The 13,015-nt window shown below is 47.1% G+C and overlaps 1 protein-coding gene across 1 annotated transcript in view; it reads right to left on the bottom strand.

Moving 5' to 3' along the window:
• Positions 1 to 13,015, bottom strand: part of GGA2 (golgi associated, gamma adaptin ear containing, ARF binding protein 2) — a 30,342-nt gene that overhangs the window by 6,567 nt on the left and 10,760 nt on the right. The window contains exons 5-13 of the mRNA XM_036825801.1: positions 10,210 to 10,333; positions 8,883 to 8,986; positions 7,322 to 7,402; positions 6,642 to 6,779; positions 5,473 to 5,554; positions 2,557 to 2,682; positions 1,669 to 1,791; positions 1,344 to 1,372; positions 817 to 950 (exon numbers count right to left, since the gene is read on the bottom strand). Of these exons, the coding sequence (XP_036681696.1) occupies positions 817 to 950; positions 1,344 to 1,372; positions 1,669 to 1,791; positions 2,557 to 2,682; positions 5,473 to 5,554; positions 6,642 to 6,779; positions 7,322 to 7,402; positions 8,883 to 8,986; positions 10,210 to 10,333 (941 nt within the window). The remainder of the gene's footprint in view (positions 1 to 816; positions 951 to 1,343; positions 1,373 to 1,668; positions 1,792 to 2,556; positions 2,683 to 5,472; positions 5,555 to 6,641; positions 6,780 to 7,321; positions 7,403 to 8,882; positions 8,987 to 10,209; positions 10,334 to 13,015) is intronic.

The following is a 13,015-nucleotide window of genomic DNA, read 5'->3' on the forward strand; positions in this document are numbered from 1 at the left end:
AACAAGAATGACCTCCCAGCACATCTCCATTTCCACCCAGCTCTGTGGTCTCCACCAGGGACACAGGCTCTCAGGCTGTTTGGGGGAAGGCAAAGTGTTCCAGCCTTGCCAGAGGCAAAGGGACAGGATCTATGAAAATATATTTATACTCATACCTAAGAGCACCTCTACTTTTATAAATCTGTACTATAGAAATACTCCAGGTTCCTCCAACCTGGAAGCTATGTAAATATCCACAAGAGGGAAATGATTAAATATATATATTATACGTATATGAATTATTATTCAACTATTAGAATGAGGCAAGTTTACATAAATTGATGAAAATGTATCCAAGATGTGTGATATAAAAAACCACAGTGGAGTACAGTTTGTAAATTGTAATCTCATTTGTGTAAAAATAAGCCACAGTAACACATTACTACATGTGTAGAAAAAAAGCAAAGAAGGACCATTCAACATTGTCTTTAGAGAGTGATATTTGGGACTTTCTATATTATCTATTTCTCTAGTAATCAAACTTTGCTTCAAATTACACTGAAATCAGGAAAAAAAAAAAAACCTATAAAGACAAAAAACGTCATCATCATCTACTGCTGCTGCTCCTTACACCCCTTTCTGGAGGTCTGGGCCAAAACGTGTATTTTCCTGACTTAGGATGCGGAGTGAAAGGAGCAGCACGCATTGAACTCCGATAGAAGGGAAGCAGCCCTTCAGGCAGAGCAGCGCCCCTGGGCCCCTCTGCCTGGCCTCGTGCAGTGAGCGAGAACTGCACACAGGAGCCACTCCTCTACGTTCCTTGCCCACAACACTCACAGAGGTCCCGGAGACGGCTGTGGGGAGAGGAGATCCAGCAAGTTCCTTTCTGCAGAAGGGCTCTGAACACCACCACCCGGCAGCGTGCTGGTGGTAGGGTTCCTCTTTTCCTGACCGCAATTCTGACTCGCAACCTGTCAAAGCAGGAATGACTAACGTAAGGCCAGAGCACGAGTGACTATGAGCCATGGTAACATCATGGCACAGCTCTCCTGACCCCAAAGCCCAGGCTTACTACACTTCCTGGGGCAGGTGGAGAAAGGTCAAGAGGACGTGACTCCTCAGCAGACCTTTAGTAAGCGGGAGCCTGGATACAACAGAAGAGGGTAGGGAAGAAGGAGAGCAAAATCCATCCAGGGGTTCAAGCCAGACAGCAGAGGTGAGGAAGAGGCTTTGGACCTCCAAGTCCACAGTGCCACCAGGCTATGCTGTAGCCCTCCACCCTCCCCCAGGCACTGCTGCCCTCATGAAGGTAGGTTTGAGGGACTTGCCCTCTCCTCTCCGGTCCCTAGGAAGAGTTTCCTTACCTTTTTGGTAACTGGGCCATCATTGATCCCTGTAAAGAAGGAACAGAGTGAGATGCACACCAGTAGCTCTACCTGATATGAATTGGAGACTGATACCATCATCCTTTCTAGAATATTTAGAAAGCCTAGACAAAACAAATTACCCAAAGTCATTCAACTCATTCATGGCAAATCTGAAACTGAGTACAAGGAGGACCTCTCTGAACTTCCCGGTATACCCAATTCCTCCTAAAAACAAGCATAGTCTCCCCAAGGGGAATGGGCTTACTCTCTCCCTGGGAATCAGGGCCATTCTGTGCCTGCTGCCCCTAAACACCACCCTCACCTAAGGCTGCCAGGTCCTGATGCAGTAAAGATGGCGCCGCAGTCCCAGCCTGCTCGGACCCACTGTCCACCTCCAAGTCAATCAGGGGGCAGTTCTTCATGCAGCCTGCTGGATTCTGAAACACTAGAAAACAGACACTTAGGAAAATAAGTCAGTCAGAAGAAGAGCAAAGTCTCCACTTAAAGGTTATCAGTTTCCCTCAGGCCTCCTCCCAATCAAAAGACATCACATCACCCCACCCTTAAGCACACCCCAGATGAACCTTCCACCTCAGCTGACTGGCTTGACTTACAGCCTTGAGTGGCATCTGAAATACGAGGTAACCAGAGGAACTGCCTTCCCACCCCAGTAAACACAGAATCCTCTAACGGTCCATTCAACCTGGACACTAGCAGAGCTGACTGCTCCAGGTCAGAGGCCTTTGAGGTTCTGACCACAGTGAATCAGAATCATCTCGAGTGCTTGATAAAAATGCGGGTCCCAGCTCTAAGTAGTCTTGATTCAGAAGGTCCGAGAATCTGCATTTTAACCAGTACTCCAGATGATTCTGATTTAGCTAGCCTGGCACTAGGAACCACCCGAAGAAGGTCATATTTTTTTTGGTGTGAGCTCCCATAAGTAAGCACTCATGAGAGGTGCAATCCAAACCTGGGCACGATATAGCCACCGCTTCTGTTTACAGCCAAAGCTAGTTCCAGCCTAGCAGTCAACCCGTGATGGCACATGGGGCAGAGGCTGGCTATATAAAACCAGTTCTCAAGGGAAAGGGAAAAGAGGACATGCTCTCTCATTTCTATACCATAACCCAGAGCATTCAGGGATCCATTTCTTTCCCGGTGTTTGCAGGCTGCCCCACGGCAGAGGGTGGGAGAGGCTCTCTGCACATACCTCTGGAGACAGGTATGTCTCCCAAAGAGCTGACCACTGTGCTGCCAAAGGTGACACGGCCCTCCATCACCTGTTTGTACAGCAGAACTCCCTGGGTGAGGAGGTCATTTGCCTGGAGAACCTCCGCTGAAGAATGAGAGAAAAATCAGAATCCCCTGCTTTAGCTACCAACAATCTCAGTCTTTTTTAAGCCACTCCACAAAGCAGCTGTCACACGGCTCTGCCAGGTTCAGTATATCCCTGCCTCCTGCCCCCAGATCATGAGATCAGTCCCCTGGCACACCCAGTCACTCAACCCCTGAACCTCAACACTTTCTTCGCAGGATGTAGGAGGAACCAAATTTTTTCACTTTCTTTGTCTGTACTGTCCAATATGATGGCCAACACTTGAAATATGGGTCTTTCAACTGAGGAACTAAAACTTTAATTTTAATTCAAAACTTAAAGCTATTTTGTCAATGTGGATGCAAATATTAAAAGAAATTTTTGGTACTTTATTCAGTCATTGGGAAGCGTGTAGGAAAAAAGTTGGTACACGAATCTACTTTTTCACCTGTAAATTTTATAAAATCTAAGTACAGATCAAGTATTCCTGATGAAAATCTGACATCCAAATTGAAACATCCTGTAAGTATGAAGTACGCAGTGGATTTCAAAAATGTCAGGAGTATCTCATGATCTGGTTTACCTGCAAGAAAGCCTCTCTAGGAGAGAGACAGAACAGCAACAGGGCCAGGGGCTATGTATAACACTGCAGGCCACGGTACTAGGTGAGCACTGCAAGAGCGACCAACTATTCATTTCCTGTCAATTTTTAAACTGGATGGAAGTTGTGAACTAACACGAGGTTGAATTCACCTGGCAAAGTGTTTTATTTGGTATGTGCAAGGTGATTAAAATTTAAATTTTGTGACCTTTGACTTCATTGCAACCAGAGGAAATAACGGGTTTAGACAATAATTACATCACAAAAAACCCAGAAAACCAGATACCATGGGCCCTTCACATCACCTGTGAAGCATTCTTGCTCCCCCGCACACGCCCCGCCATTTGAACCTGAATCTGAACAAGCCTCCTGATCCAGTTCATACGAAAGCAGGAATTTCAGAAATATCAGGAACAGAGAAACATTAAATACCATGGGAGGGCTTCCCTGGTGGCGCAGTGGTTGAGAATCCGCCTGCCAATGCAGGGGACACGGGTTCGAGCCCTGGTCTGGGAAGATCCCACATGCCGTGGAGCAACTGGGCCCGTGAGCCACAACTACTGAGCCTGCGCATCTGGAGCCTGTGCTCCGCAACAAGAGAGGCCGCGATAGTGAGAGGCCCGCGCACCGCGATGAAGAGTGGCCCCCGCTTGCCACAACTAAAGAAATCCCTCGCACAGAAACGAAGACCCAACACAGCCAAAAATAAATTTAAAAAAAAAAAAAAAAAAAAAACCATGGGAGATGCCATCAGAAAATTGAGACCAAGAGAAACTCTGCAAGTCAAAGGACATGTTTTTCATGCATGAAGTAAAAAAGAACGGGGGCTATCCGTTAAAAGGGACTTAAATATCAACCAATTACAAAGCGTGGTTTTTCTTTTTGATACTGATTTATAACAAACTTAAAAAAAAGAAAGAGGGTCAGCAAGGAATGATTAGAGGGAAAAATGCCCAGGAAAATCTGAACACTGACTGGTTACTTTGAAATGTTTGGAATTTGCTTAAAAATAGAATCGGGAGGACTCCCCCGGTGGTCCAGAGGTTAAGACTCCGTGCTTCCACTGCAGGGGGGCACAGGTTTGATCCCTGGTTGGGGAACTAAGATCCTATAAAAATAAGTAAGTAAATAAATAAATAAATAAATAAAAGTAAATGCAGAGACAGTCATCAAACAGACATCTAATAAGGTGCCAGATCGTATTAAAATAAAACAAATAGAATTGGGGATGTAGCGGGGAGGATGGAGGGAGAAAGCAGTACAGATAAAACAAGATCAAAAGACTGGCCATGAGTTGGTAATTATTAACAAAAGGTGAAGAGTACATGGGGATAGAATAAATCCCTGTTATGTGTTTTGAGATTTTCCATAAAATAAAATAGTTTTAAACGTTTCAATACCTGTGTACAGGATTACAGTTCTCCCCTGTGCCTTCCACTTGGTATCCCCACTTAGACTCCCCACCCAGCCCCTGAAGGCACTTTGGGTGTGAAACCTTCCAAGGAGCCCCTCGCAGCTGTTTCTCAGACCTCTGAGAACGTTCAGCCTTTCTTCAAGCCTTCAACTGTAGCCGCTCTTTCTTCTATCCCCTTCACACCCAATCTACATGGTAAATTTCCACCCTTATCTATGCTTTCAGACTTGCGGCTCATTTCTTGCTCAAACCTAGATTCCTCTGGAAATTAGGAGAATCAACTCAGGCCACGCCCTCCCCAAGCCCAACCACCATAACACCTAGGGGCCACTGTCCTGTTTCTGCGCCAGCAGCACGGCAGGAAGCCCCACGTCTGTCCTGCACTCTTGGGTGCTGTCTATGCCTAAAGAATAAGACTGTACCAAGGGACTTCCCTGGTGGTGCAGTGGTTAAGAATCTGCCTGCCAATGCAGGGGACACAGGTTCAATCCCTGGTCTGGGAAGATCCCACATGCTGCAGAGCAACTAAGCCTGTGCGCCACAACTATTGAGCCTGTGCTCTAGAGCCCGTGAGCCACAACTACTGAGCCCACATGCTACAACTACTGAAGCCTGCACGCCTAGAGCCTGTGCTCCACAACAAGAGAAGCCACCACAATGAGAAGCCCGAGCAACACAATGAAGAGTAGCCCCTACTCGCCCCAACTGGAGAAAGCCCGCACACAGCAACAAAGACCCAACGCAGCCAAAAATAAATATAATTTTTTTAAAAAATTAAAGAAAAAGAAGATCATACCGAGCGCATCGTCGTCATCGGTGGTATCGCTTGCCAGCCGGAACAGGGTGGGCCGCAGCTTCTCACACCTCTCATACACGACCTACAAAACAGAGCTTGTTATATAAATTCTCAGTAAGTGTGTTATAAAAAAAGAAAGATCTCAAGATGTGTAAATGTGAAGAAATGGGAAATCTCTACACTGCTGTCAGAAATACAAAATGATACAAACACTCTGGAAAATAGTTTGGCAGTTTCTTAAAGAGTTAACTATACATGTAGCATATGACCTAGCAATCCCACGCCGAGGAGTTTACCCAAGAGAAAGGAAAGTGTATGTTCACACAAAATCCTGTATACAACTGTTTACAGCAGGTTAATTCATAATCACCCAAAGCTGGAAACAACCCAAATATCCATCAGCAGACGAATGGATATACATATTGTGGTATATGCATACAACGGAGTACCAGTCAGCAATAAAAAGGAATAAACTACTGGGACCTCCCTGGCGGTCCAGTGGTTAAGACTCCACGCTCCCCAGCATAGCACAGGAAGATCAGCTCGGTGCTTTGTGACCACCTAGAGGGGTGGGATAGGGAGGGTGGGAGAGAGACGCAAGAGGGAGGGGATATGGGGATATATGTATACATATAGCTGACTCCCTTTGTTATACAGCAGAAACTAACACACCATTGTAAAGCATTTATACTCTGATAAAAATGTTAAAAATGGTAATAATAATAATGAACACTGCTTTGCAATCAAAAAAAAAAAAAGACTCCACGCTCCCAAAGCAGAGGCCATGGGTTTGATCCCCGGTCAGGGAACTGAGACCCCTCATGCCAAGCAGTGCAGCCAAAAAAAAAAAAACAAAACGAATGGGTCTCGGGTCTCAAATAATTACGCCAAGGGGGAGAAGAGAAGCCAGACCAAAAAAAAAAGTGTAATACTGTATCATTCCATTTATATAAGAGTCTAGGAAATATATACTAATCAGAACAGAAAACAAATCAGCGGTTGCCTGGGGATGGGCAGAGAGGCAGGAACAGAAGGGAAGGGAATGAGGAAGTTGGGGGCGGGTGAGGGACATAAATTTTGATCGTATGATGACTTCCTGAAATACATGTGTATTCCTAGTATGTCAGTGATACTCAGGCCCACCTGAAATTTAGTTTTACAAAGAGTACCTGCAAGGCTGCCTGGTCTGGCGGGGCCTGCCCTGGCCTGCGGTACATGCTCAGCATCTCCTGCAGCACCTTCACGTGGCTCCGTACCTCCTCCACAGCGCTGACTCTCTTGGACACCTTTTCTGATTTTTCTTGTTCCTTTTGGGAGAAAGAGGATGAAGTGAGGGAGCAGAAGCTCTGGAGAAAGCCTGAACAAGCGCCGGGAAAGGGGCACTGCACTGTGGAGAGCTCAGGGAAACCACCAAAACACGGAGTGGATGGAGTGTTCACTCAGCGGGTAGAGAAGATGCTCAAGGCCCGGAATTCCTGGGACAGACAATGCAGTTTGGGGAGCTGGGACTACTCCTTTGTACCACCAGCCTTACTCCCTCTGGAAAAGAAATTCCCAAACCTGGATTCTATCCACACCAATACCGGTCACTGGGACAGAAACTGGTGTCTGTGAAATGCTTTGAGTTCCTGGACAGAAGTACTTGAGAAACACACAGCAGTTTCTGCTTCCAGTCCCCACCTCGCTGCCCTTCAGGGAGCCCACAGCTGTTCCCCGGTTCAGGGCTAGGCGGCCATCCCTTCTCCCAGACAACTGTGTACCCACACCCTCCCTCAAGCACACACACACACATACATACTGCCCAGCCCCTGTCAAATGCTGGCTCTGCGGAACCCCCTGGAACGCCCACCTCCTTGACCAAATTCTTGATCAGCCGGTTTGCAGCCTGAAGATCCTCAGGATGGCTGCTCTTCAGAAGCCTTGTCAGAAGCTGAAGAGGGAACAAGACTAGGTGAAACCAATTCCCTCTGTGTCAAACAGCCCAGACTGACAGCACCAGCAATAGCAGAATCAGCACTAATATCAGCTCGCACATTTTATACGCATTATCTTACCAAATGCTCACAACGACACCATAACGTAAGGATTATGACCATCCCCACAGACCACTGGTTTTTCCATGGGGTAGGGAGGTGGATGTCCCCAGGGAACCTCTGGCAAAGTCCGCAGACGTTTGCGGTCATCACAACTGGGGGTACCCCTGGCATCTAGCGGGTAAAGGGATACTGTACACACTCTACCCTTCAGTGCCTAACGACCTCCAACAAGAAAGTTAACTGGCCCAAAATGTCAACAGTGCCAAGGCTGTCTTGGACCGCATACTCTGATGTGACAGACCCTGACGATCTTGTCCACCTTATTCCCAATAGGTACAGGAGTCACTCACTCTTTGTTGGATGGATGGCAGGACAGATGCAGATACTGAGTGCCGGAGAGTCTAAGCAGCTGACACAAGACTATCTTTCTCAGAAGTCCATGCCACACCTCCTCCCCTGCTCCTCCCACCCCCTGCAACAGGGAAGCACCCGCAGGAGAGGAGCCAGAGGGAAAGCCGCCCAGAACCCAGCACAGCCCTGCTCATTCTGCCCACAGCGAGCACCTAGATCCAAGGGAAGAGTACAGCTGACAGCTGCAGTTGGAAGGCAGAGGGTACCAGAAGAGGCCCGTCCTCGGACTGGAGTCTTCCTGGTTCTACACTCACCAGACCTTGTGAGGGACCAAGAACACTCATGACCAAAAGCACTGCCACCTTTCAGGGGCACCCTGGAGTTATCCCTGGGTCTTGGCCTAGGTTTGGACCACGTTGCTTTTCCCTTCCCTCTCCTTACTGATGTCTGAGGAGCAACAATTCTGGGAGACAGTAATGGAAGGAAAATGGGTGAGATCACGCTTACTGACACTAAAAAGATCTGAGCCAACATACAACCAATTCTTTACTCCCCACTCTCCTCCCCCGACACCACACTCTGGATATGACCAACCACCCACATTACCCACTAGGGTTATCTTTTCGTACCTTCTTTCCCTCAGGAACACTGAACAGATAAAGTGAAAGATATAAAGAACAGGACACTTATCATTTGGCCTATCCACAAAGAAAACATCCAGACCTTAAGCTACCTCTCTCTGCTCCACAGGGAACTCAAAACCCACCTCCCCACACTCTCCCACACTTTGGTTCGGGATCAGGGGACATTGCAGGAGAGTCCCTAAAAGAAGGGATCTGTGGTGGTGTGATGAATTGGGAGATTGGGATTGATATATATACACTAATATGTATAAAATGGACAACAAATAAGAACCTGCTGTATAAAAAGATAAATAAAATAAAATTCAAAAATTCAAAAAAAAAAAGAAGGGGTCTGGTCAGACTCCAGGTAGGCCACCAAGGTCAGGGAGAAGCTCCTTACCTTTGACTTTTCTTCATCGGCATCAAAGATGGAGCTCTTGGGCCAGGGAGAAGGTGGGGGCAAGATTTTATCCACTGGTAGTTTAGGGTCTTGCTTTATGATTCCTAAAACATGCAACTCATGAATATACGGATATAGGTACTCGTTGACTTCAGCAGGATCCAGTATAAAGTCCAGAAACCCCTGGTTCCTGATGTCCCACCAGGAAAACACTGTCAACGACCTTACAGAGATACACCCAGGGTATGATCAAGGCTCTACATCCTCCCTTGGGAGAATCCATGGAACCAGCACAAAGTTGGGGAGGTCAGAGCCAACTAAATTAGAGCAGAACCGGACCGTAAGGCTAGTGGTCAATGGGCCTTACACTATACAAATACTGATCATTTTATGCAGGTATACAACCTCCCAGAGCCCAGAAATTAGCGTAGAATCCCTAATACTCCTAAAAATGTTAAGTGAGTGCATGCGACAGGGAGAAAAATAGTCCATCCTGAATCCAAGTTCCTCCCACAGAGCCCAAGAGAAAAGGAACATGGACTCCCAGCTTCTACACAGGACACACTCTGGGGCTCACAACACGAGAGGAATAGGCTCATTCTCCAGAGGCCTCACAAAAAGAGAATGGGAAAGGCCTGATGGCCCACTGAAATCCTTCTCTCCCGACAGAAAAGCCTCACACTGCTGGGGAAAGACACCAAACCTGTTGTCCTTAGAACAGTGGTGAAAACCTACTGCAGCTGGAAAAAAAGAGAAGAAAAGCCTGTGCCCCAGGGGGGAGGGGCAGCAACGTGTCCTGGCCCAGACCCGAGTCGGGATGGGACAGGATCACAAACAGGTCCCACCAAGACCAGGGACACATGCCTGCCTGAGACTGAGGCTTACTCACAGCAGTACCAGCACCACCACCACCAGGCTCTGGGCACTGAGGAACAAGTAGTAAGGGTCTACTGTTAGGAAAGGCGATGGAATAAGACCCCCTCTGAAGTGTAGAGCAAGAGGAAGACCCAAAGCTGAGAGTAGAGCAGACACTGAGAGAAACTCTCTAGCCAATCAGCCTCCACCCTAAACACAAGCTAACACTAGAGGGAAACCTGGTATAGTGAGGGTAACTACAGCAACAACCATCTCAAACCCAGCTCAACTCCTGTCAACCAGAAGGAAAGGTCTGCCCATTTCCAGGGATCAAAATTACCGTGTCAGCCTCTATTGTTGTATCTACTGGACACAAGATCTCCAGCTTTCACCCCAAACTGACAAAGCATACAAAAAATCAAGGAACAACTACTGTGAAAAGGGAATGCAACATAAGTAATAGTAGTGAGACCTTGCTTCTTCAGCATCTGGTAAGCATCTCGGATCTTGATGTCTTCTGGAAACCAGACTGTCCAACTGAAGAGTATTTCAATGACTCTTCCTTTAACTTTTTCTGTGGTCCAGGAGCCTAGGTACTGAAAAAGGAAAGGGAATTACAGAGCTGGAAGGGACTTAGTGAGACAGGAAGGAAGGCGGCAGGACATAACCTTTAGAGAACGACACAGCTGTTGAGGATATGACATAAACTGGTTAGAACCGATTAGGCCCAAGATGGCGTAAGATTTGACTTCCAGTAGACCCTGAGCTTCAGTATACGCTCATTGTAATACATTAGCTAAATGACACACCCACAGGTGCCATGACCGTTCAGAGGCTGACCATAAAAGGTCACAAAGTGAGTGGTGGCCCAATTCCTGGAAATCTCTGCCCCTTCCCCAAAATAGCTGGAATAATCCTCCCACTCGTTAGCCTATGAAATCCCCCAACCCATAAAAACTAACCACCCCATGTTTCAGGACTGCTCTCACCTTTTGAGACATTCTACCTTTGGAATGTATATCTCTCTAAATAAATCTGTTTTCCCACTTAGTTCTCAGGGCAGAGCCGCCTTGCCTGTGCGCTTGTATCCCTCACAGGCATCCTATATTAATAAATCTACTTCTTGCCTATGACTTTGCCTCTTGCTGAACTCCTTCTGTGCTGAGACATAATGAACCTGAGCTTCAGTAAGTCCTGACACCAGGTGATTGATTTCAATTAAAAGACAGTGGGTTTGGGACTTCCCTGGTGGCGCAGTGGTTAAGAATCCGTCTGCCAATGCAGGGGACACGGGTTCGAGGCCTGGTCCGGGAAGATCCCACGTGCCGCGGAGCAACTAAGCCCGTGCGCCACCAACTACTGAGCCTGTGCTCTGGAGCCCGCAAGCCACCAACTACTGAGCCCACGTGCCACAACTACTGGAGCCCGCACGCCTAGTGCCCGTGCTCTACAACAGGAAAAGCCACCACAATGAGAAGACCACGCACCGCAACCAAGAGTAGCCCCCGCTCGCCACAACTAGAGAAAGCCGGTGCGCAACAACGAAGACCCGATGCAGCTGAAAATAAATAAACTAATTAAATAATAATAATGATAAAAAAAAAAAAGACAGTGGGTTTGAGTCCCAGCCCGCGGGTTCAAGTCCCAATCTGAGTTTTGGCTGGGTTCAAGTCCCATCCTAGTTGTGCAGTTTCATTAGTAGATTGCCCAGCCCACACTATCACTAAAGAGATGGCTGCTGAGGCCCAGAGAAGTGAGCTGCCCAAGGCTGGTAGAGGGCTGAGGCACAGCTGGAAGACAAACTATCTGGCACCCATTTCCAGGGCTCTTTCTGGGCTTCAAAGAATCAACCTATAAAGCCACTAAAATTAAATCCTACCATATATTGGCCTCTAGGTTAGAGCCACTGGGGACACTCATTATTTGACTGTGGCAAGTCTAGAATAAAAATGTATTTGGAATGAAAATAAGGTAAAGTGAAGGGAATTGCTGAAACTCAAATATTTTGAATCATTATAAAAGATCCTCTTAAAATTAAAGGATTATGGAAATTTTTAAAAAAAATTTATATATATATATATATAAATATATATATATATATATATTTGACCCTTGTCCTCAGTTCCTCCTGGCACAGAATTTCAAAGACCCTTGGAATTTCCTAAGTGACAGGAACGTCTTTTGTTATTTACAATGAGCCCCATGGACCATACCTGAGTTTCTGCTAAACACTCCTGGTGGGCACCTAGTTTCAAAGGAGGGATTGACCATGGGATTAGAGGGTTGGAACTTTCAGCCCTATCCTGACCTCCCCAAGAGGAGATGGAGGCTGGAGACTGAGTTCGATAACATGGCCCGTGATTAAATCCATCATGCCCAGATAATTCCAGATAAAAACTCCGAAACAACCAGGTCCAGAGAGCCTTCTGGTTGAACACATGGATGTGCTGGGACGGTGGTATGCTCAGGTTCCACGGGAGAGGGCATGGAAGCTCTGCTCCACCTTCACCCCCAAGACCTTGGCCTATGTATCTCTTGCATTTATATCCTGTACGGTAAAAGAATATTAGTAAGTATAGTGCTTTCCTGTGTTCTGTGAATCTTTCTAGTGAATTAGGGAACCTGGCAGAGGGGGGCAGAGGAACCTCTGAACTTGTAGTTGGTCGGGCAGAAGTGCAAGTAGCTTGGGCATCCCCGAGACTTATGACTGGTGTCTGAAGTAGGTGTAGTCTAGGTAGGACTGAGCTCTTAACCTGTAGGGTCTGTCCCAACTTTGAGTACTTATTTTCAGAAATGAATTAAATCACAGGACACCCAGTTGGTATCAGAATTGTTGGGAAGCAGCAAAGGAAGGTTCCACCAATGCTAGTTACCCGAGAATGGTGTCGCTAAGACAGGTACCAGGAGGAAAGCTACAGAAGACAAGGAAAGAAGGAAACTTAGAGCTACACCCGGCATGTCTTGCTGTCTCTACCAGGAAACCTGTGCCCACCAGCTAGGCCCCTCTGTGCTCGCCCCTCTAGGCCACCTGTCTACAAGGCCATTTTTAAAGGGAGAATTTGGAAATGCTAACAATCAAAGGGCGGGGATCAGCTGATGACCATGACCATCATCCTACACCTTGGAGAGGAAAGCTTTCACCTCTCAGCTCTCACAAACCTGGGACAGGCTGGCAGGTTCTATCCATGAGCAGGTCTGCCTCTGGACCAAGAAGGGTGACAGGCGTTTGAAAGCTGGGGGGCATGCAGAACAGCGAGCAAAGCCAAGCCCAGGGTACT

Source organism: Balaenoptera musculus, chromosome 15, assembly GCF_009873245.2.
Source record: "Balaenoptera musculus isolate JJ_BM4_2016_0621 chromosome 15, mBalMus1.pri.v3, whole genome shotgun sequence".
Lineage (NCBI taxonomy): Eukaryota > Metazoa > Chordata > Mammalia > Artiodactyla > Balaenopteridae > Balaenoptera > Balaenoptera musculus.